The sequence below is a fragment of the Trichechus manatus genome, unplaced genomic scaffold, assembly GCF_000243295.1.
Source record: "Trichechus manatus latirostris isolate Lorelei unplaced genomic scaffold, TriManLat1.0 scaffold00026, whole genome shotgun sequence".
Lineage (NCBI taxonomy): Eukaryota > Metazoa > Chordata > Mammalia > Sirenia > Trichechidae > Trichechus > Trichechus manatus.
Window position 1 is genome coordinate 20486151 of NW_004443962.1, and position 21842 is coordinate 20507992.

The window sequence follows — 21842 nt, forward strand, 5'->3', positions numbered from 1 at the left end:
CTGATGTTACCAGGCTCTTAGTACTGGTGGCCATTGCTCTTGTTCCTCCTCCTGCTAGAAGTGATTTTCCCACTTTCCCTTCCACCTTGGAGGTGACCAGAAGTCTGTGGAGGAACAGGGCCTTCCCAAGAAGGTAGAACTTGAGTGATGGGGTCAACAACAGCAGTGAGATGGAAATACTAAAGAACGGGCGAGCACCCAAGCCTTTGGCCCCAGTGACCTGTTAAGAGGAGTGAGGGACAAAGCCTGATCCTGTGTCCTTTTAACGGGGTCAGGAACCTGGGTGAAACATACAGTTCTCCTTCTAAGGAGGCCGAGGCCACTAGCTGGTAAGGCTGGAACGTCTACCTCAGGTGGGTGGGGCCTTGAGTCTCCCGCCTACCACACTGTGAGGAATCCTGCCCTCCCTGGGCTCCTGCTTTGGGATGTCTAGAGCAGCAGCTGTTGCACAGGGACCAAGGGAGCAAGCCAGCGTGTCTCGGCAGGAACTCTGAGCGGCGGGCCTTTCTGGGCGCGGAGGCAGCCGGAGGGGAGAGTGCAAAATCATTCTGCCAAATCTGGCAAATCCGAGGTGAGGGCGGAGGGGTCCCAAGGGAGTGAGTTGACTTTGGTGCAGCTTTTGTTCATCTCTAACTCAGAGCGCTGCTTACAGAAGGGGTGGGGCATTTCTTGGCTCTTCCGGCTTCCCTTCTGCTCGCCTCATGCAGGTTGGAGTCTCCCCCCAGTTCCTCTTCTTTCTGTGTGAAAGCAAGCAGGTTCGACTCTAAGAGGGTGAGCGGACTACTGGGCAGGGGTTACTGTGCTGCAGTCACTGGATTTTTCACGAAACAGCACCAAGAGTGATTGCTCCCTCTCCCCTCTTAACGCTGGAGGCTCAGAAGACAGGGATCTGGTCTCTCCGAACCATGTCCCGGTCGTCGTCCAGGGTTAACAAAACCTGAAATGAGACGGGGGAGAGTGAAAGGAGGGTACAGTCACAGTAAGTTCCCGCAGACTGAAGACTACAAGTTCCTTCCAGGGCTTTGAACTGGTTTCTTCAGGCTCGAACGCCTGCTGAGAATTTGCGCTTCTAACAAGTTCCCATTTCTGACGGACCGTTTCTGAGAACCACTAGTAGAGCAGTGGTTCTCAAAATTTATTATACGTAAGAATCACCTGGGGATCTTGTTAAAATGTAGATTCTGATTCAGTGTATCTGGGGGTGGAAATGCAAACTGGGTTGAAGCCCTGGTTCCCTCACTCGTTTTCATGTCTTCTGCAACCCTCTGCAAATGCCTTGCCCTTAACAGGCATTTTTTATAATTACATACCGTATTTTTATGCAAACAATGAGCGTATTCTATGTTTGTTTGCCATCTGCATACTCTTCCCTCAAGGTATTTTCATAAGTGCTGCTATGCCAATTTTGTTTTACATGTTGCTGTAAAAAAATTAGCATAGCACGCTTATGAAAATCTCTCTCGGGGGAGGGCGTGGTTGGCAAACAAACGTAGAAGGTTCACGTTATTTGCGTAAAATATGGTAGTTCATTTACTAATTAATTCAGACATTTATTGAAGACCTATTATGTGCTATTACACATGCTAGAAATATAGTTTGGAACAAAAAAGACAAACATCCCTGCCCTTATGGAGCTTACATTTGAGAGAGGACTTCAGGCATGAAACAAATACGTAAATTATACAGTATGTTAGATAGTTATGCAACAGCCACAAAATGAGCTCAAGTATACCAACAATCATGAAGATGGCGCAGGACTGGGCACCATTTCACTCTGTTAGACATGAGGGTGCCGTGAGCACGATCTGACTTGAAGGCAGCTAACAATAGATGGTAGCATATGCTAACGATGAAAGTTAAATTCCGGAGGGAATATAGGAGTATGGGGTGAGGGGAATAAACAGTTTTGATAGTGTGGCCAGGGAAGTCATTACTTAGAAAGGGACATTTGGATCAAGACTTGAAAGAAATGAGGACTTGTTGCACTGGATATTGTTTTATAAGAAACTTTCTGCTCCTCCTCCCCCCTTTCCAGTCCCCTCTACCACCGTTCTCTCCACATGGGACTCTTAGCTCCATTTCTGTTGTCTGTCTCTAATGAAGGTGACTAGCACAAAAACACCGTAAGGAATGATGCTTATACAGTTTGGTTGAACTTCCCAAACTGGCCGCTGGGGGGTAGCCCTACTCCACTCTTGAGGTTACATGGCCAGTCCAGAAACTGCTAAATCCAACAGGGTGGGAGCCCAGGAGGTCTGGTAATGTTAACTGCACCTTGAATCTCTGCGCAGGCACCACAGGCTTTTAATATGGAAACGTCAAAATTAGGATAAAAGGATTCTGAAAGTTATTATCCAGGACTTTTACAAATATGTGGCTTCTCGGAAGGTGTCCGGGCAAAAGACAGAGTGACTACAGGAGAGATTTGGAATAGACTGGCTAGAAGGCGACAGAGGCCTGGCTGCGCTCATGAGCCCCTCCAGGAACCTGTGAAATATCAGTGAGAACGGCAAAAGGGGTGGAACATGAGCACAGCATGGCAACAAAGCACCCAATGTTACCAGAATTTAGTGACGCCAAAAGCAGTCCCTGGAGGAACTCTGGGAATGTGAGTTCTAATACTAATTCAGCCCAAATGTGCTGTCTGGTTTAGGGAAAATCACCGCAACACTCTGTGTCTTACTATGTTGGAGGAAGAGGAAAATGAAAATAAAGACCTAAACAAAAGCTCAAACTTAAACAAGAAATAAGGTGGTATGTTCACTGACTTACAACGAAGTATTAGAAAAGGAGGAGTTCCTGAGTGGTGCACATGGTTAAGTGCTTGGCTGCTAACCGGAAGGGTGGAAGCTTGAGTTAAGCCAGAGGTGCCCGAAAGAAAGCCCTGGCGACCCACTTCCAAACATTCAGCTATTGAAAGCCCTATGGAGCACACACAGCGCTACTCTGACACAGGTGGGGTCATTACAAATTGGAACCGACAAGAAGGCAACTGGTTTGGTTTATTGGAAAGGGAAATTAGAGAGGAATACAAAAGCGGACGTAAGGACGAGGGGAAGAGAAAAAAAGGGAGTACAGAATGTAGACAGAGAAGAGATTATCAGAAAGAGATAAAAACTCACCAAGAATGAGAAAAACAGGGCAGTAGCAGAGAGGAAGTGCCAGATGTCATGGTCATCAAAGAAATCCAGCAGGATACACTCGCGGTTCTTCTCCCGGGATTCTGCTGGGCTTCCCTGCAGAAAGGTGAGGCAGGACGTGGGCAAGAGTTCCCACGAGCCTGCTGTTCAGAGGGGTGACAGCCCAGGAAGCTGCAGACGTGCTATTAGACACCTAGCTCGGGAAGTTAGCTTCTGTGAACACACGTTCACAGAAAACCTTGTACATGAATGTTCACAGCGGCATTATTCAAAATAACCAAATAGCGGGAACAAGACAGATGCCCATCAACTGATGAGTGGATCACTAAAATACGGTATATCTATACAATTGAATATTATTTGGCAATAAAAAGAAACAAAGTACTGATACACACTACAACATGGATGAACCTTGAAAACATTATGCTAAGTGAAAGAAGCCAGACACGAAAGACAATGTGCTATTAATTCCATTTACATGAAATGTCCAGAATAGGCAAATCCATAGAGATAGAAAGTGGTTGCTTAGGGCTGGGGTGGGGGCTTGAGGGGAAATGAGGAGTTTCTGCTTAATGGGTATGGAGTTTCTTTTTGGGGTGTTGGAAAATGTTCTAAAATTGATTGTGGTGTTGGTTGCACAACTCTGTGAATACACTAAAAACCACCTAATTGTATATTTTAAAAAGGTGAACTGTATGGTATGTGAATTATCTTTCAATAAAGCTATTATTTTTTTTTGAAAAGCTAGCCTCCAGATTGGCTTCTAAGTATATGACTAGGATGTTGTAGACCAGGGAGATACCTTTTTGAAGGCTTTCTCTGATTTTATGATCAATATAGTGGAACATCTGGGGCTTTGAGTGATTAAGGAGAGAAAGAAGAGAAAGACAGATGGACAGCTGAACAGAGCCAGGGGAGTCCAGGGAGGCATGAACGTGAGTCAGGAGCTGAGTCTCCTCCCAGCTCTGAGTCTCAGACCCCTCACTGACATCCTAGGTCTTAGCTTTCCTATTTGTGAAATGAATGTACAAACATCTGCCACTGGGCCTTTGTTTATGGAGTGTGATAATGATAAGAATGGTGGAGAAGATACACGAATCAAGATTTTTACACACAAACATCCACTGGGAACAGGAGGAAAATATAATACATAATGATGATCAAATTCACAGTGTCTGTAGGAGTTACAGAGTCCCTGGGTGGTGCAAAGGAGTTAATGTGCTCAGTTGCTAACTGAAAGGTGGGAGGTTCGAGTCCACCCAGAGGCACCTTGGAAGAAACCTGAAAAAAAAAAAACCATCACCGCTGAGTTGATTCCAACTCATAGTGACCCTACAGGTTTCCAAGGAGCGGCTGGTGGATTTGAACTGCTGACCTTTTGGTAAGCAGCCGAGCTCTTAACCACTGAGCCACCAGGGCTCCAAAGACCTGGGGATCTACTTCTGAAAAATCAGCCATTGAAAACCCTTTGGAGTACTCACGTGGGATTGCCAGGAGTCGGAATCCACTTGATGGAAACTGGTTTTGGTAGGGGTTAAAAATGTATGAAGGGCTACGCTGACAATGAAGACGTGTCATTTATTGAGCATTGATGTGTGGATCTTAAAAACCATCCCTTTTAAAGGAAGCTTTCATTTCAGAGAATGTAAAAAAGGTGAAAGCAACAAACACATTAAGCAAGGGAAGCAGAAAGGTCAAAAAGCGAGATGGAGAGAAAACACCTTTGTGGAGGAGAGAATTGTCTTCTTACCTCCCAGCTGCTGAGATTCTGGAAGAAAAAGTAGAGGGCGGCGGACCACACCACGGCAGTGGCCACGATGCAGAAGAGCGGGATTGGGAGGACCTTCTCCAAGCTGCGGAGCTGCAGGGTGAGAGGGGACACTGGCAAAGCTGAGCCTGCCGCCTGGTGAAGGGCCCCAGGCACTGCCCAGCCCCTGGCGCCCACCCTTACCTTCATGATGATGTAGAAGGCCAGGTAGAGCAGCAGGTTACAGATGAAGATGCCCAGCATGTAGGAAGCAAAGTCCCTGGGTTGATATATCAGTCCAAAGAGGGCACTGAGAACATGGGGAGAAAATGTTTTGTAGCCATGCAGGTAGATTTGTCATCTTACTGGCTTTTTTGTGCCCTCTCATCTTTTTTGTCCATTAAAAAATAAACAAAAAACAAAGAAACACTTTAACATATTATAAGTACCTTTTCATTTATTACATTGTATTCAGACCGTTCATTTCTAATGACTATGCAAAATTCCCACAAGTGGATGTATCACATAAACAATAACTTTTTCCTCTCTGGTTGAAAGAGTTCTTCCTTTGCTGTTCAGTTTTTCACTGTTGTAAAAGAACACTGTGGTAAATAAACAAATACCTTCAGAGATTATTGTACTTTTTGTTTGCATTTAAGATTAACTCTTAAATGTTCTTAATTCTTAAATTTTGTCCTTGTTAGCTACCATCAAGTCGACCCCTGACTCATGGTGACCCAGTCTGAACCCACAAGCCACTCCTCGGGAGACAGATGTGGCAGTCAGTTTCCCTAAAGATTACAGCCTTGGAAACCCTACAGGGCAGTTCTGTTCTGTCCTATAGTGTTGCTATGGGCCGGAATCAACTCAACAGCAATGAGTTTAAGTATTGGCACCAGCACCCCGTGTTACAGAGCCCCGAGGACTGTGAAATCTGCCCCCAAAAGGGTGGTCACCGCTCTTCAAGAATCACTTCATCTTGACTTGGCCCCCAAGTAAAGGAGGGGGGAGCTTACAACTATGGACCTTACCCTGAGGTAATCTATGGGGTGACAACATTATGGAAGTTTCTTCCAGAAACATATGGCCCCCATATGAGATTCAAAGCCCCATGACTTGATTCTGGCTTCCCCTGAAGGCATGCCTCTTTCTTCATTTCTTTGCATGTATGTCTTCATGGGGGCCAGGAAGAGGGAGCCATTTTTCTGTCAAATGTCACTGATCACTGATCAAGAGGACCTCATCAGTGGAGAGCCACCAATAAAACCTGCTGAACTTACTTTTTTTTTTTGAGTGATCCATAAAACATACTACTTATTCAAATTTTTAGTTGAGAATATGTTGCATAAAATAATCAAAGCTAGGAAAAATATACACCTGTTGTACAGTTCTATTTTCAGGCCCTTTGAGGACAAGGAGATGATGAAGGAGAAAAAGAGGAAGACAAATGATACAGGTGCAACAGAGAGAAACATGGAGAGAAAACATAGGAGCTACTTGCTTACACACATTCGGCGAGAAAGAGAGCTTCCTACAGAAAAGAATGCCTACTGAGTAGCTTCTATGGAAAATTCTACAAAAGAGTTTGAAACCATGTTGTATTTTTGCAACCATTGATACAATCTCCATATATTTCTACACTCATGTGTCTATAAATACATCCATATCAATCTACATGGATACAACAAGTTCTGATTTTGTCTTGTTGAGTAAATGAACTCAATGGATCAATACTTTATGAGAGGCCAGTATTGGTCTATAAAAGCTTCCTAGCATTTTCTCTGCAAGAGGAAAAGTGTCATTCTTGTCTCTAGGACAAGCATAGTCTTACCTTCTCCTTAATTTCAGATTTCTTTGTAAAAATGACAACCAAGGGAAGCTAACCCACAGTGTTAATAAGGAGATATTAATAAAGAGAATGACATGTTTTTCTCAGACAACTTACAAGGACCAGTTAACCAGATTCCCAATGATGAGCAGCACCATTCTGTCCTAGGAAGGAGGAAAGAAAATGTCAAATGTTGAACACACTGCTTTCTAAACCCACCACAGGAGAAGCATTAAGTATTGGGGAAATGATAGTCTTGGTGAAAGAAAAGTGTCTGTGGTTCTAAGAGAGCTGTTCCCGAGTCGGACATCAGTCCTCGAAATGGACTGAATGCAAGGCCTTGGGATGCACACAGATGTGGCCACATCCCCATATGGTCACAAAGCCGGGCTCTGGCTCTTTGTCACCCATGCTTAGAGGAGCGGGCAATGGGGGCCACACTGCGGGGTGATGAAGTTGGTGTGTGTGCCGATTACTTAGTAATTAAAAGAATTCTGCCACTGAGTTCTGTAATCAAGGACTACTTTCCTGGGATGTGCTGCTGCTGGGCTCTGTTGCAGCTCTCAGGACTGGCTGTAGGGAGTTAGCTTCTGGGCCACTCTTCGGGCGCCAACGAGACCCTGCAATTTGTCTCTATTACATGTCGTCTTAACATTAAAGTTACTGGGGAGGAGAGAAAATCGAGAGAAAAGGTCCATCGTAAAGGACAATTAGGAGTCCCTGGGTGGCACAAACGGCTAAGCGCTCGACTACTACCCGAAAGGCTGGCAGTTCAAAACCACCCAGAGGTGCCTCAGAAGACCGGCCTGGTGATCTGCTTTCAAAAGAGAGCAGTTCTGCTCTGCACACATGGATCACCAGGAGTCGGAATCTCATCCATGGCAACTGACAACCACAACAATCCCCGACAGAGACTGATTCACAGCTCACTCCTCCTCCTCTACGTACCACTTGAAACTTTCAGGCACTGTCTGGTTATACCTGAATTTGACTGGCTGCTCATCTACCATTTAAAAGTAGACAGTCTGTCTTTCTGGGTAATCCATCCAACTTGGAGGAAATACCTTTGCTTAAAAAACGTTAATTGCTACTCATGTTTCACAGCTAGGAGATGCTTAACTCTCAAAATACTCACAGGTCCTAATAGGTTGTTGATTCTCCCCTGAATAAAACACTTCGGTCTCAATTCCCTGAAGTTTTAATGCTTACAGCTCCTGTCCAAGTTCTAGAGGGCTAAAAGAATCCCACATTCCTTTATGTAAAGATGCTTCTGATTATAAACTACTGTTGTTGTTAGATGCCGTCCAGTCGATTTCAACTCATAGTGACCCCACGTGACATAGTAGAACCGCCTCATAGGATTTTCTTGGCTGTAATCTTTACGGAAGCAGGTTGCCAGATCTTTCTCCCACAGAGCTGCTGGGTGGGTTTGAACGGCCAAACTTTCATTAGCAGCTGAGTGCGTGGCCGTTCACACCACCTTTAGTAGGTGCTTGGCGAGCTCCTGTGTGCCAGGCCCAAACAGCACCATGAATTCTTACCACAGCACTGTGCAGTGGTTGGGGCAATGGGCTCAAAGGAGGTAAGTAGCCTTCCCAAGGTCATAGGCTAGCAAACAAAGACAGAGCTGGGGCCAAGGCCCTAAGCCCTCTGCTCAGTCTAGAAAGTGTATAATACGCTCAAAAGTATGAGGAAGAACTTTTTAAAGTGTATTTCTGCCATCAAGCAATAACGGCAAAATTTTAAAAGTATTGCTCATTATGAAAATTAAACAATACAGAAATGTATAACGTGCAAAGTGAAAGATCCTAATGAAAGTGACCAGAAGGACCATACGTCCCAGTTTGCCCAGCAGTCTGCTGGGTGCCTGCTGCCCTGGAGTAACTGTTAACAGTGACCCTTTCACGTTCAGAAGCGTTCCTGTTTGGACGATTATTTACGGGCACCTGTCCTGATTCTCCTCCACAGCAAGTACCACTTTTTAATGGTTTTTTATATATTCTTTTGCTTTTCTTCACATACTAACAAATATTTCATTTATAAAATGGGATAATCCCAGCTTGACTTTCATGGGTGAGAAGAAGACTCAGCAACACGCCTCTTCTCCCACCGAGTGGCCCTCAGCCACCCTCAACCATCTGGCTCTCTTGATTTTGGGAGTCTGCAGTGGCTTCCCCGCGCCTGCCCCTCCTGCCGGTGCCCCACTTTTGGAGAAGGGCAAGGAACACAGGCACATCCACGTACCATGTACAGAGGCCGGCTACACTGCTGGATGCAGTCCGTGTAAACCACCATGGTGGCCCGCCGGAAAATCCCCAAATCTGCTGATGACAAATCGCGTAGTCAGAAGGCTTCGGGAGAGATGGTACAAAATACTCCAATACTGCTCAAGCTTTTTGGGGCAGGGATGCTGTTTTCGTCACCTCATTAAAGTAGTGCTTTGCACCTAACAGGTGAGTGATAAATGTTTGCTTTAAAACATGGCGCCCACAGCCACCTGTGCTGTCTGTCATAGAGGGTGTACCCTATCCATCATCCCACAGCAGAAAGGCAAGTGGAAAAGGCGCGAGTGCTCACAAATAATAGGGGTGGCTGGCAAACCCTCATGCACCATTCCCCTTCAGCTAAACTTCCTTTTGTTTGGGGTTTACCCTGGTGATGTTTCTTTTCTAGCAGAGATGTTGCTGATTCTCTCAAACCCACCTCCCTAGGGGATGGGAAATTTTAGCTAGTCTGTATTTCTCAGTGTAGTTACGTTAGTAAGAACCGAACCCAGGGATACTGGTTCTCCTGAGCACGTTCAGAAAGTCTAGACTCGTACTAAAAAGATAATCAAAGGAATGCCAGGTAAGACGGGGAAGAAAACAACAGGGAAGATTTCTTTTTAAATGTATGGCAAGAGCTATCCCAAATCCTTCAAAAGGATGGCGTGAGAAGCAGCGAGTGTGCTAGACAGATCAGGGTCTAGAGTGGGCTGGCTTTCTGTGAGCTGTCCAGACTAGAAACATCAAATGCAAGGCTGGATCCGTGCAGACAAGCATCTCAGCAAGCATGGGCTCAGCTCTGTTGTGATCGCTACTCCTCTTCTAGGCTTCCCCTGGGTTCCATTAACCAGTGGTCACTAGACTAAATAGGCTGGTGGAGGAAGGATGGAGGGACGTTCATGTGGATGCTCTGTCCACATGTGGCCCGGAAGAGGCTCAGAGCAGGCTGCGCTGGAATGCATCCTCGCCTCCCTCTCACTGAGCCTGCCCGCCGGGAAATAGAGTGTTCATCGATGGAGCAGGCAGGTGACTAAAAACAAACACACGAAAAACCCAAGCGATATGAAGCTCTAGGAAGGTGGCTGCACATTACCTGTGTCAGACACGTCTGAGTCAGTGGGAGGCAGAGGAGAAATGAGAAAAAAAAATTATAAGAAGGTAGCCAAACAGGTAGACTGACCTCTCATTTTATTTTTTCCTAAAATAGGTAACATTAATTTTGTTTTCTCATTATGAAAGTAATGTTTGTTCACCAAAAAGAACACACAGTCTTTCTGGCTGTCGTAAGACATTCAGACCTTTGTTATTGTTAGTTGCCATTGAGGTGATTCTGACTCATGGTGACCCCATGTGTTACATACAGAGTAGAACTGCTCCATAGAGTTTTCTTGGCTGTAATCTTAATGGAAGCAGATCACCAGGGCTTTCTTCCATGGTACCACTGGGTGGATTCAAACTGGAAACCTTTAGGTTAGCAGTCGAGTGCAAACTATTTACTACTCCTCAAGAGTGAATCAAGACTTGTCCTGCTCACTCCCCACTTTTGTCACTACTCGGAACTTATCTGTCTTCTCTCATGAGAAATTCCTGCAGTCCTTTTCTGGTGCCCTGGGTGGTGCAAATGGATAACGTACTTGGCTGCTGACCAAAAAGTTGGCGGTTCCAGTCCACCCCGGAGGTGCCTCAGAAGAAAGGTCTGGTGATCTACTCCTGAAAAATCAGCCATTGAAAACCCTACGGAGCACAGTTCTACTCGGACACACATGGGGTCATCCTGAGTCAGAATCTATTCAATGGCAATTGGTTTTTTAACTGGTGATGGCGAGGGAAGGGATGGGGTCACGATCTGGGCAGTAAGCAACATGATTTTCTGTCCTAAGTCCTGTCTCATCTCTGCTGCTTTGCATGTCCGCGTTTGCTTTCGTGTGAAGCCCGAAGGCCACCGAGAAAGGAGCATGTGAGCTGAGAAAGCAAAGGCAGCTCAAGAAATGGGTAAAGAGGTTGGCATTGCCTGAACCACTTTCCAAGAATCCAAATGCCTGTCTTGGTGCTAAATTTAGATGCAGTCACTGCCGCAATTAAATACTGAGTTTTCCTTTTGACAATGGTAAATGTTTAACCACCTGGGGAAGACTCCCTGGGTAGAGAAATTGAAAATAACCAGTTAAGTGCACACTGGCTATCTTCCATTTGTCCCCACCCCAACCCCATGGTGCCCTATCCTGCACCAGCCCTGGGAGACTGACCTGTATGGATTACATGATGGTTCCCTTACCCTTCTTTCCCCTTGGACTTGACAGTGGAGAGCCCCAGCAGAACTGGAGGGACGGTGGTGGGCGGGCAGTGATCTCAGAGTATTTATTTCCCTGGTGCCGCTCCTTTCAGTGTGACTCCCTTCCATGTTTTGGTAACGGCTTCCTCCCTGTCCTTTCGGGCTTCCACATGACGGAAGCTCGGGGCTACTGACCGGCGCATTACTGCACTACCCTTTGCTTTCCCTCTCCCTGGGCTGCGCCTTTATAAACACCCACTTTGTAAATAAATCCTCCTGACATCTTTGGGTGTGACATATTTTTCCTATTGGAACCCTGACAAAATGGCCATAGTATAGTACGTTAAATTCCTCCTTTCTTAACAAGTAAGCTACTTTAGTATTGCAAAATTGCATGGAGAAAGGGTGGTATAAATATATTAAAAGCTCCTCTGTGTATTAGTCATCATTACCAATTACATGTATCTGTATTCAAGTTTTTCTTCCCCAGTTCTAGGGGAACCCAGAGTAACAATGCTCCAAGTCATTTTCTGTTGGAAAGTTTAGTTTGTATGACTTCACTCACCTTCAAGAGAAGTGGAGGTTGGGGTATGTCCACATTGCCCTATCAAGTGTTCTATGCAACTGGATAATGATGCTTCCACTGGGGGGTATGGAGATGAACTGGCTACATTAATGTCAAGGGTAAATCTACTGACTAAGCCAAAAGGGAAAACTAAACCTCGAAATAAGAAATTGTTTTATTTGATCTTCTAGTCTTAAAGCTCTTTGTTTATGCAGAATGTCCTTAGACCTGGCAAGAGAGGCCCATATTGTAGAATGCCTCATTCACCATTAAATGAGAAGTCCACAGGGCTCAGGAGACTACTCAGCTGGAGCTTGTGTCCTTTCTTTTCTAGACCACATGCTGGGCTCCTGGACCTCAGAGTCCCCAGCCCTGATGGCCCGAGCCTGCTCTCAGGGCCTGTGTAGACCCCTTCCCGGGCCTCCCCTCCCATGGGCGGACAGCACCACTAGGGTGTGCACTTCTGTCTGTGAGGATCGCCAAGAAGGGGCTATCTGTGGGAGCTGGGGGTGGATATTGGATGTTGAGCGAGAGTGTCCGTATGTATACCTGTGAGACCGCTTATGACGCAAGACAGAGTCAGGAGTGGGAAGGGGCATTCGGCCAGGGTGGGGGCTGGGAACCGGCTTTCCTGCACAGCCATGTTCTGGACTGTCCTTTTGAGGTTGTAACAAAGATATATTTACCACTTTGTTGGTTTTATTTGTTTAATGGTTTTTCAGTCTGCTTTATAACTTTAAATTTTTTAGACATATAGTATGTGGACTCTTTGTACTCTTGCTCTGGGTCTTTCAAATATTAGAAGTGGGCCTAACTTTATATATAATGATTTGTTTTGAAACATATAAAACAATATGCAAGTCTGACTTCTTGGACCTTAAAATGATTTGTGACGTTTAAGTGCTTTAAGACACTTTGCTCCTCTGTGTGGTGACCTCCAACAGCAGATCACAAGCTCATTTCTCTAGAACACTCAAGGCTGAGAAGTTCAGGTCGGCACAGGGAGCTCAGCAGGTGTCCTGACTCTGGGACTGACAAGTTGGTCGCCCAAAGTTCCAGTTCCGGAATTTGGGAATAATCTATAATCCATTCCTGATAACCATTTACCATGACTTGAGAAATGCTCTTTTTAAATGCGGCAAACTGAAAAATAGCTCTTTAGGTGGAACAAGTGGGTATGGATGATCATATCATCCTCCAAATGTGCTTTCAAAGCCTGGTGGGTTATAAAGTGTTTGGGACTAGGAGCTCTGCCTCAGCTCTGAGGTCTAGCAAGTTTAGCTTCTCAACTGAAAATAGAACTGGTGATCATAGCTTATTACAGTACTGTAAGGGAGAGGGAGCTGTTAAACATAGCCCAGAATTCATGATGTTCATGATGCACGTGCTCACGATGACCAGCAGCGTTTTTATTTAGAGAAAGGGAAGAGGATGTCTGTTTCCTCAGGGGAAAATTGTTAGCATGTTTATTATAGAATAATGGGTGACTCACCTATCTTGAAACGACCCATGTAGTAGATCTGGGTGCTGAGGGCCAGAGAAGCCAGAATATGGATTGCGGAGAAGATGAGCCAGAACCACACGTCATTTTTCCCAAAAACCTAGGAACAAAGACGGCAGTTAGCTTCACTCGGGGTTCTTCCCAGAGAACTCTCTAAAACCCTCTGTCTGTCATGAGGAGGCAAAAACTGAGCTGGGTGCACATTTTGTTCTTCTCTGAACTCACAATGAGCTTACAGCGTACCGTCTGAGGTCTCCTGGCAAATGAAGATGGAAGAGGGAGGAAATTGATGCGGCAGCTTCACCGACACTAAAGTTGGGGCCAATGCTCTTCCAATAACTGCCAACAACCAACGTTTGTGGCTCCTGCACATTTAGATAGACACTGACGTCTTGAAGCCGGCCTCCCCAGTCAGTTTGTACATCTCTATCCCAGCTTCACATGAGTCAGGTCCTAGCTTTACGTTAAAAGGAGGGTGGTAGTCTTACAGGTGGCTATTACATTATAAAAAGAGCTCTGGTGGCACAGTGGTTAAAGCACTCAGCTGCTAACTGAAAGGTTGGCGGTTCGAACCCACCAGCTGGTCAGTGGGAGAAAGATGTGGCAGTCTACTTCTGTAAAGATAAACAGCCTTGGAAACCCTGTGGGGCAGTTCTACTCAGTCCTATAGGGTTGCTATGAGTTGGAAATCCACTCGACGGCAACGGGTGTGGTTTATTGCACTATAAACAATAATTAGCTAAATAACTAAATAAAAGTGTGCCACAAATGGAGAAATGTTGACAGTGTGTCATAAACCAAGGGTTATGATTAATCCAAACTGGTTCACTTGAGGTCCAACAAACAAACAACAGAAACCTCCCAACAGGGCCCGTTTGAAAGTCAGGCTGAAGGTGGGTGGAGAGGGACGCACCACTCCGAGGACAGTGAGCGTGATGACCACAGCGAAGGACGCGTAGGCAGAGTAGGCGCTGGCGTTGATGTCTGGGTGGCGAGTCTGGTAGAGCTTCAGCATGCAGAGGCCGGCGATCATGTACATGAAGGAGGTGTCTGCAGGCGCAAGGAGGAGCCCAGGCAGTCAGCGTTCACACGGAATGACACTTTCTAGATTTCTCCTCAGCCTCTGAGGAACCCCTCATTCCAGTCCATGGAGTATCTGCTGCCCTCAGGTTGTGTAGAGACGCCCGCATGTCAGCCTCCCTAATCATGTTCTCTAGTTAGACTCCCCCCACCCCCTGTACTCTATCCACTTCTAATCCCCTCCAAGGCTGTTCTTGATTCACAGAAGAAAAGTATCCAATAACATGATATCAAGTACTTGATAATCTCTACTTGTTCAACAACAAGAATCCCAAATGGTGAATTTTCAGGCTGTGTGACAATAAAAAAGTCCTAGGTGGGTGTAGAAGGCCCTTCTCAGCACCCTGAAATAAAACTACATTGATTACTCATATATATACCTCTATGTTGTTAGAAATTAAATGTGACTCTACTGCATTGGAACCCCGGTGGCATAGTGGTTAAGAGGTCGGCTGCTAACCAAACGGTCGGCAGTTCGAATCCACCAGCCTCTCCTTGGAAACCTTATGGGGCAGTTCTACTCTGTTCTGTAAGGTCACTATGAGTTGGAATCAACTTGATGGCAATGCTTTTTTTTTTTCTGCTGCATTAACCTGTTGCTATTGAGTCGATTCCGACTAATAGCGACCATATAGGACAGACTAGAACTGCCCTGTAGGGCTTCCAAGGAGTAGCTGGTGGATTCGAACTGCTAACTTTTTGGTTAGCAGCCCTAGCTCTTAATCATTGTGCCACCAGGGCTCCAAACCAGGGCTACTGCATTATTGTGTGTGTGTTAGGAGCCATGGAGTTGGTTCCAACTCATAGCGACCCCATGTATAACAAAACGAAACATTGCCCAGTCCTGCCCCATCTCACAATTGTTGTTATACTTGAGACCATTGTTGCAGCCACTGTGTCAATCCATCTCATTGAGCACCTTCCTCTTTTTTGCTGACCCTCTACTCTACCAAGCATGATGTCCTCCTCCAGAGTTACGTAAATACAAATTAAAACAACAATGCAATGTCCCATTGTTATGGATTCAATTGAAGGCCCCAAAATGTTGCGCTGAAGTCCTAACTCCTGTACCTGTAAATATGACTCTGTTTGGAAATACAGTCTTTCTTTCGTTATGTTAATGAGGTCATACCAGAGTAGGATGGATCCTAAACCTAATCCCTTCTGAGTGGTGTCTTATAAAAAGAGCAGAATAGACGCAGACACTCACACAGAATGGACCCAGATGCCACAGATGCATATATAAGCAGCAAAGAAACGTCAGTGATTGCCAGTAGTCACCAGAAACTAGAAGGAAGACCCACAGAAGGAATCGGCAGGGCCGAAGTCCCGACCTTTAGCCTCCAGAATGGAGAGACAATAAGTATCTATTCTTTAAACCCACTATACTTGTTGGATTTTTTGTTTTGGCAGCATGAAGTGACTAAGACATCCGTATTACTAAAAATTCAGAAAAAAATGTAAATGTCTAAAAATAACAAGTGTTAGTGATGATGTGGGGAAATGGGAACTTTCACACAGCTAGTGGGAGTGGGAATTAATTCTCTGGAGAGCAATTTGGAAGTTTTTGGCAAAATGAAAGACACACAAATTAGGTGATCCCAAAATTCTACTTCTAGGTATCCCAGGAAACCCCCCTCACAAGTGCACAGAGACATATGCAAGGATGTTCCTTCCAGCCTTGTAGCTAACAGCAAAAGAATTGCAACATCTAAAGGTTGTTCAGTAGAGGAGCAGATAAATGTGGTCTATCTTTATTACAGAACATGACTTACAAATGAATGGGCTAATAGCCCACATGAACCACGGCCTCTACTAGTGTGAGGTCAGAAGAACTAGATGGTGTGACCATTCTGACCAGGGGTATCATAGGAGGTCCGGATCTAATGGAAGAAAAATGCAGAACAAAACTCAAATTCCTAAAAAAGACCAGATTTACTGAACTGACAGAGACTAGAGGGCCACCTGCGACTATCGCCTTATAACTTGGAACTGAAGCCACTCCCGGAGGTCTCCTTTTAGTCAAATAATAGATTAGCTTATAAAATAAACAATTTCACTGCAAGGAATGTGCTCCTTCAAATAATCAACTATAGGAGACCAAAGAGTCAACATTTATCCAAAAGCAAAGATGAGATGGCAAGGAGAGGCAAGAAAGATAGATAAATGGAAACAGAACAAACAGAATGGAGATAATGAGAATGCTGACACATTGCAAATATTGTAACCAATGTCATGGAATTATTTGTACAAAAATTGTTAAATGGGAACCTAATTTGCTGGTGAACTTTCATCCAAAACATAACAAAATATTTTCTTAAAAAAAGAATGGGCTAGATGTTTTTGATTCAATATTGATAAATCTTGAAAACCTATTGTTGAATTGAAAAAAAAAAGCATGCTGCACAACACAGTGTGATAAATTAGTAATAATGTAGCTCATATGTAGTAAAGGCATTAAAAACAGACTGGAAGAATAAATACCAAATTAATCACAGTTGTTGCCTCTGGGGAAGAAAGGAAAGGAAGAAGGTTGAGAAGCAGTTCAAAATAAACCTCAACTTTATCACAATGTATCATTTCTTAAAAAGTAGATCTAAGGCAAACATGGAGTCCCTGGGTAGTGCGAATGGTTAACACCCTTGGCTGATAACCAGAAGGTTGGAAGTTTAAGTCCAACCAGAGGCAACTCGGAGGAAAGGCCTGGTGATCTACTTCCAAAAAATCAGCCACTGAAAACCCTATGGAGCACAGCTCTACTCTGACACACAGGGGATCATCATGAACTGGAATTGGCTCAACAGTAATTTTGTTTTTTAAAGCAAATATTAAAACTGTTGACATTTGTTCATTCTGAGTGGTGGATAATATTGTTCTCTGTACTTTATTAAAAATGTTTTATAATTTGAAAAAAGTGACAAGTGATTTCTGTGATGTTTTGATTAACAGCCAGAGCACAAACATAAAATTGACTATTTAAAAAATCCTTACCTTTGAGTGAGGAGGTCATGGTTAACTGCCTACGAGCATCAGCTCTTCACTTCCTCCTTCCTAATGGCATCTTCGTGCCTACTCATACATCCACCCTCTTTTCAATTCAGAAATGCAACCCTTTCAGGGCATTTGCTTCAATTTCCAATCTAACCTAACTTTTGGCTCCAAGGTTGGATGATCCAGCTTGAATCTGATTGGTCTAAAGGTAATCCCACCTCCTTTGCCACCATGATTGGTATAGCAGCCCAGGCCTGAGCTAACCAGCATGAAGGAATGAGTCAGAAATGGGCTCATGACTGTTCAAGCTATGAACAGGTGTTAGGGGAAGTTATGTGGGAATTTCTGGGAAAGAAGTTTCCTTGCTCTTAAAAGAAGTCTCCTAGAAGCCAGCTTGCCTTCTCTGGACATTTTGGGGTAAAGATATGAAGGCAGGACCTGCAACAGCTACTTCTGTCACCATAAGGGAAGATAGCCTGAGGATAAAACCAACATACGGGGCAGGTACAACCAAAGGGACCACTGAGAAATACTGTCAGAGCCATCAGATTAAGCCGGCTGCTAGACCTTTCTACCTGTGGACTTGCAGACGGTGAGCTGATTAATAACCTTTTACTTAATTCAGTGTGGGTTCCTGTTACTTTTGTACCAAAGCAATCTAACTGCCAGATTAGGCCAAGCTACACAGAGGGAACATTCTAGATGTCTGTCGGGGCATTCTGTCTGACCTGTGGCCTAACATTTAGCCCACTGCCAGCTGTCAGTGCTAGCTGTGGGATCAACATTCAGTGTTGAGCGTTTTCGAGTCTAAAAAGTGGTCAGAGAGGAAATTGGCGCAACCTGTGGAAATGAGGCTCCATGAAGCATGGCACGTTTGGGAGGTCCTAGTATGACACTCCTATGACTCAAGTCTGTGTAGTTGATATAAATTCTAGTTACCGAACTGGAAGTTGGAGTAATTAGGGCAGACATGGTAACAAGCACTGAGCACTCCTTCCATCATCAATGCAATGCCCATGGCATAGAAGAGACCAAAGTGTTTGGGGATCCCGTACTCCTGAAAAAGGAGAAAGGTTGGTCACCACAAAGATACTAATCAGTGACATATCTACAGAATCGGGAAGTTCATTCTTTTGACCTGTGTTGTTCATTATAGCACAGTATGCCATCACACCATTAAACCAACATCCCACTCCTTTGCAGATCCTGTTTGGAGCTACAATCCTTCCTAGCTCCCCATCACCAATTTGCTCGACCTCCTCACCATTGCAAAGATGTCCTTGGCTTCTAGGGCTCTTCGATGGAGAATGTCCCGCCGTAAAACTATCAGCAGGAAGAGGAAGCCCAGAAGCACATGGCCCAGGTTACTGAGAATGTTGTTGAAGGCACTGTAGGGATGACAGAGGAACCAGGAGAGTCAAGGCAATTGAAAGGGGCTCAGAGAGTGAGGGAGCGAGTGAATCAGCAGCGTTTTCCATCACTAACTTATAAGACCTCAGGACGAGGACATCATCGGAGATCCTCTTTAGTCCAGCTCCTTCATTTTAGGATGCTTAAAACAACACCAACAAAAAACCCAAACCTGTTTCTGCCGTGATAATGTGTCTGTTCCCTCTTGGGTACATTTCCCTAATCCTCTCTTGTCCCCATGGTACTGACATGGGATGAATCCTGGGAAAGATAGCTGCTCCAAAGATGGGAAGTTTGGCCGTGTATTTCAGCTGTACTGTGAGAGTGAATTCTTACAGATGCACCCAATTTGCATGGTGTGTCAATACACAGCTGAATGACTGTGAACTTTGAGGAGAAGTGTCAGCTGGCCACAGCCTACAGTTTTTTTTCAGAAAACTGAGGCTGGTTTGGTTCTGGAGTGAGCAGCCAGGCTCCTGACTCCCAGGCTTCCTCCTCCTCTTCCCCACGGCAAGAGGAAATAGTTTCAGAGGCAAGGCTGTGCTCTAGGGGCTAGGGCCTGGCCTCAGAGGCAGCAGGCCTGGGATCGAGTCCCAACAGCAGTAGCAGCTGAAGGGTCTTCAGCAAGTCCTTACCTTTCTAAGCCTTAGTGTATTCCTCTAAAAATGAGGGTAATAATTCTTGAGTCAGTCCCTGACTCATGGGGACCGCCGAGTCATGGGGACCCCCAAGTCATGGGGACCCCTTGCACAGTGAAACTAAATGGTGCCTAGTCCTGTGTCATCCCCATGATGCGTAAGGCAAATATTAAAACTGTTGACATTTATTCATTCTGAGTGGTGGATAATATTGTTATCTGTACTTTTCTTTATTAAAAATGTTTTATAATTTAAAAAAAGTGACAAGTGATTTCTGTGATGTTTTGATTAACAGCCAGAGCACAAACATAAAATTGACTATTTTAAAAATCCTTGTCTTTGAGTGAGGAGGTCATGGTTAACTGCCTACGAGCATCAGCTCTTCACTTCCTCCTTCCTAATGGCATCTTCGTGCCTACTCATACATCCACCCTCTTTTCAATTCAGAAATGCAACCCTTTCAGGGCATTTGCTTCAATTTCCAATCTAACCTAACCTTCGGCTCCAAGATTGGATGATCCAACTTGAATCTGATTGGTCTAAAGGTAATCCTGTCTCCTAGGACCCCTTGTACAATGAAACTAAATGGTGCCTAGTCCTGTGCCATCCCCATGATGGGTTGCGGAGCGGACCGTTGTGATTTGTAGGGTTTTCGGTGCCTGATTTTTAGAAGTAGATTGCCAGCCCTTTCTTACTAGTCCATATTGGTCTGGAAGCTCCACTGAAATCTGTTTTGCATCATAGTAACATGCAAGCGTCCACTGACATATGGCTGGTGGCTGCAGTGCATGAGGTGCATTGGCCAGGAATTGAACCTGGGTCTCCCACATAGAAGGAGATAATTCTACCACTGAACCACCAATGCTCCCAGTGGTAGTAAAAGTCATGACTATCTCATGAGGTTGCTTAGTGACTCGATGAGACAATGTACTGCCACTTCATGCCCACAATTAAGCACCACCCCAGCTAGGGAACTGACATTTTCAAAACATTGTTTCCTTCTCAGCAGGCTTTTCTTAGGAATGTTTCCTGAACCCCTAATACAAGAATGAGACAAGTATATGTGGTCTCATCTTCTTGATTTAATTCCTCTCTACCCTTAATGAAGGTAAACTCCATTGCCATTGAGTCAATTCTGACTCACAGTGACCCTAGAGGACAGAGTAGAACTGCCCCATAGGTTTTCTAAGGATCAACTGGTGGATTCAAACCGCCCACCTTTTGGTTAGCAGCCGTAGCTCTTAACTACTGTGGTAGCTTTCCACAATTGTTTTTAGGATTTTAAAAAAAACAAAATCAAACACTAAACAGAAGAGACTTCCTAAATGCCTCATGGGTGACCAGAGGCCTGGGCTTACCTCAGGACACCCAAGGGGTGAGCACACAGGAAGTTGTAATAGCAGATGTCCTGGTTGCCAGTGACATTTACCACCTGTAAAATCAAGAGTGAGAGAGGAAATGCAGGTTTTCTACATCCTCTGAGCCCCGTCTTAACTCATAAAAGGCAGCTACTGCTCACAGGTATGAGCTGTCTGTGGTTTACAAAGCACGTAGCGCTCCCTGTCAGCAAGGATGGATCATTGTCGGCCCCCTTTACACAGCACAGGCTCATTTCCTTCAAATGCTACCATCTTGCTTTGAACTGAAATATTCTATGTGCGCTACGATTATGCAGCCTCAAGGCAGAACTCAGTGAGTGTTTTTCCTTTGCTATCATAAAAAAAGAAGAACGAAAGCATGCTAACACTGGGAACTGCCTTTTCAGACAGTCATGCTATGTCCTACTTTCCACATTAATGCTGGGGGATATGGAGCTGTCCCACCCTTTGGGTTGAAATGATAACCACAGGGCATGTAATACAAGGAGATGTGTGTTCAGTTTTCCATATTTATCCCCATCTCCATCGTTAGGAACCTTCCCAGACCACAGCACACGTAAGCAACTTTATCTTCTGACAGAGCCCCAAAATAGTCAGAGAACATTTAAATTATAAACCACCTAAAGTCCTTGTCCTAATCACTTAATAAGTATAGAATTGGCTGCATATTATTAGACCATTGGTTCTCAAACTTGGCTTGTACACTGGAATCAACTGGGGAGTTTAAAAATTACTGATGCCTGGTTCTAGTCCCAAAGACTGCTTTAATAGGTGCGAGGTACAGCCTAGTCACTGGGATTTTAAAAAGTTTCCCAGGTGATTTTAATACACAGCAAAGTTTGAGAACCACTGCATTAGAAGTACGTTCAGCCTCATGCTATTGTAAATGGGCTTTCTCACATAGAGTAAATTCTAGAGGTCACTTCAGTGACCTGGACCTTGGGGGGCTCTGAAGAAGCAGTGAGGTTTTCAAGCTGTTTTCATTATTATTTTTGTTTGCTTCTTTACCTTTGCTTTTATCTTATAT

At 44.7% G+C, this 21842-nt stretch overlaps 1 protein-coding gene and 1 non-coding gene across 2 annotated transcripts in view; both read right to left on the reverse strand.

Moving 5' to 3' along the window:
- Positions 1-491: 491 nt before the first annotated feature.
- SIDT1 (SID1 transmembrane family member 1) overlaps positions 492-21842 on the reverse strand; it is an 83791-nt gene continuing 62440 nt past the window's right edge. Inside the window, 11 exon segments of the mRNA XM_023728870.1 lie at positions 492-937; positions 3123-3236; positions 4891-5001; positions 5092-5197; positions 6833-6879; positions 8960-9036; positions 13309-13417; positions 14231-14367; positions 18328-18445; positions 18653-18776; positions 20795-20868. Coding sequence (XP_023584638.1) covers positions 875-937; positions 3123-3236; positions 4891-5001; positions 5092-5197; positions 6833-6879; positions 8960-9036; positions 13309-13417; positions 14231-14367; positions 18328-18445; positions 18653-18776; positions 20795-20868 — 1080 coding nt within the window. The 3' untranslated portion in view covers positions 492-874.
- TRNAR-UCU (transfer RNA arginine (anticodon UCU)) lies at positions 20231-20301 on the reverse strand. The gene has a single exon. It is a non-coding gene; the product is annotated as a tRNA-Arg (tRNA).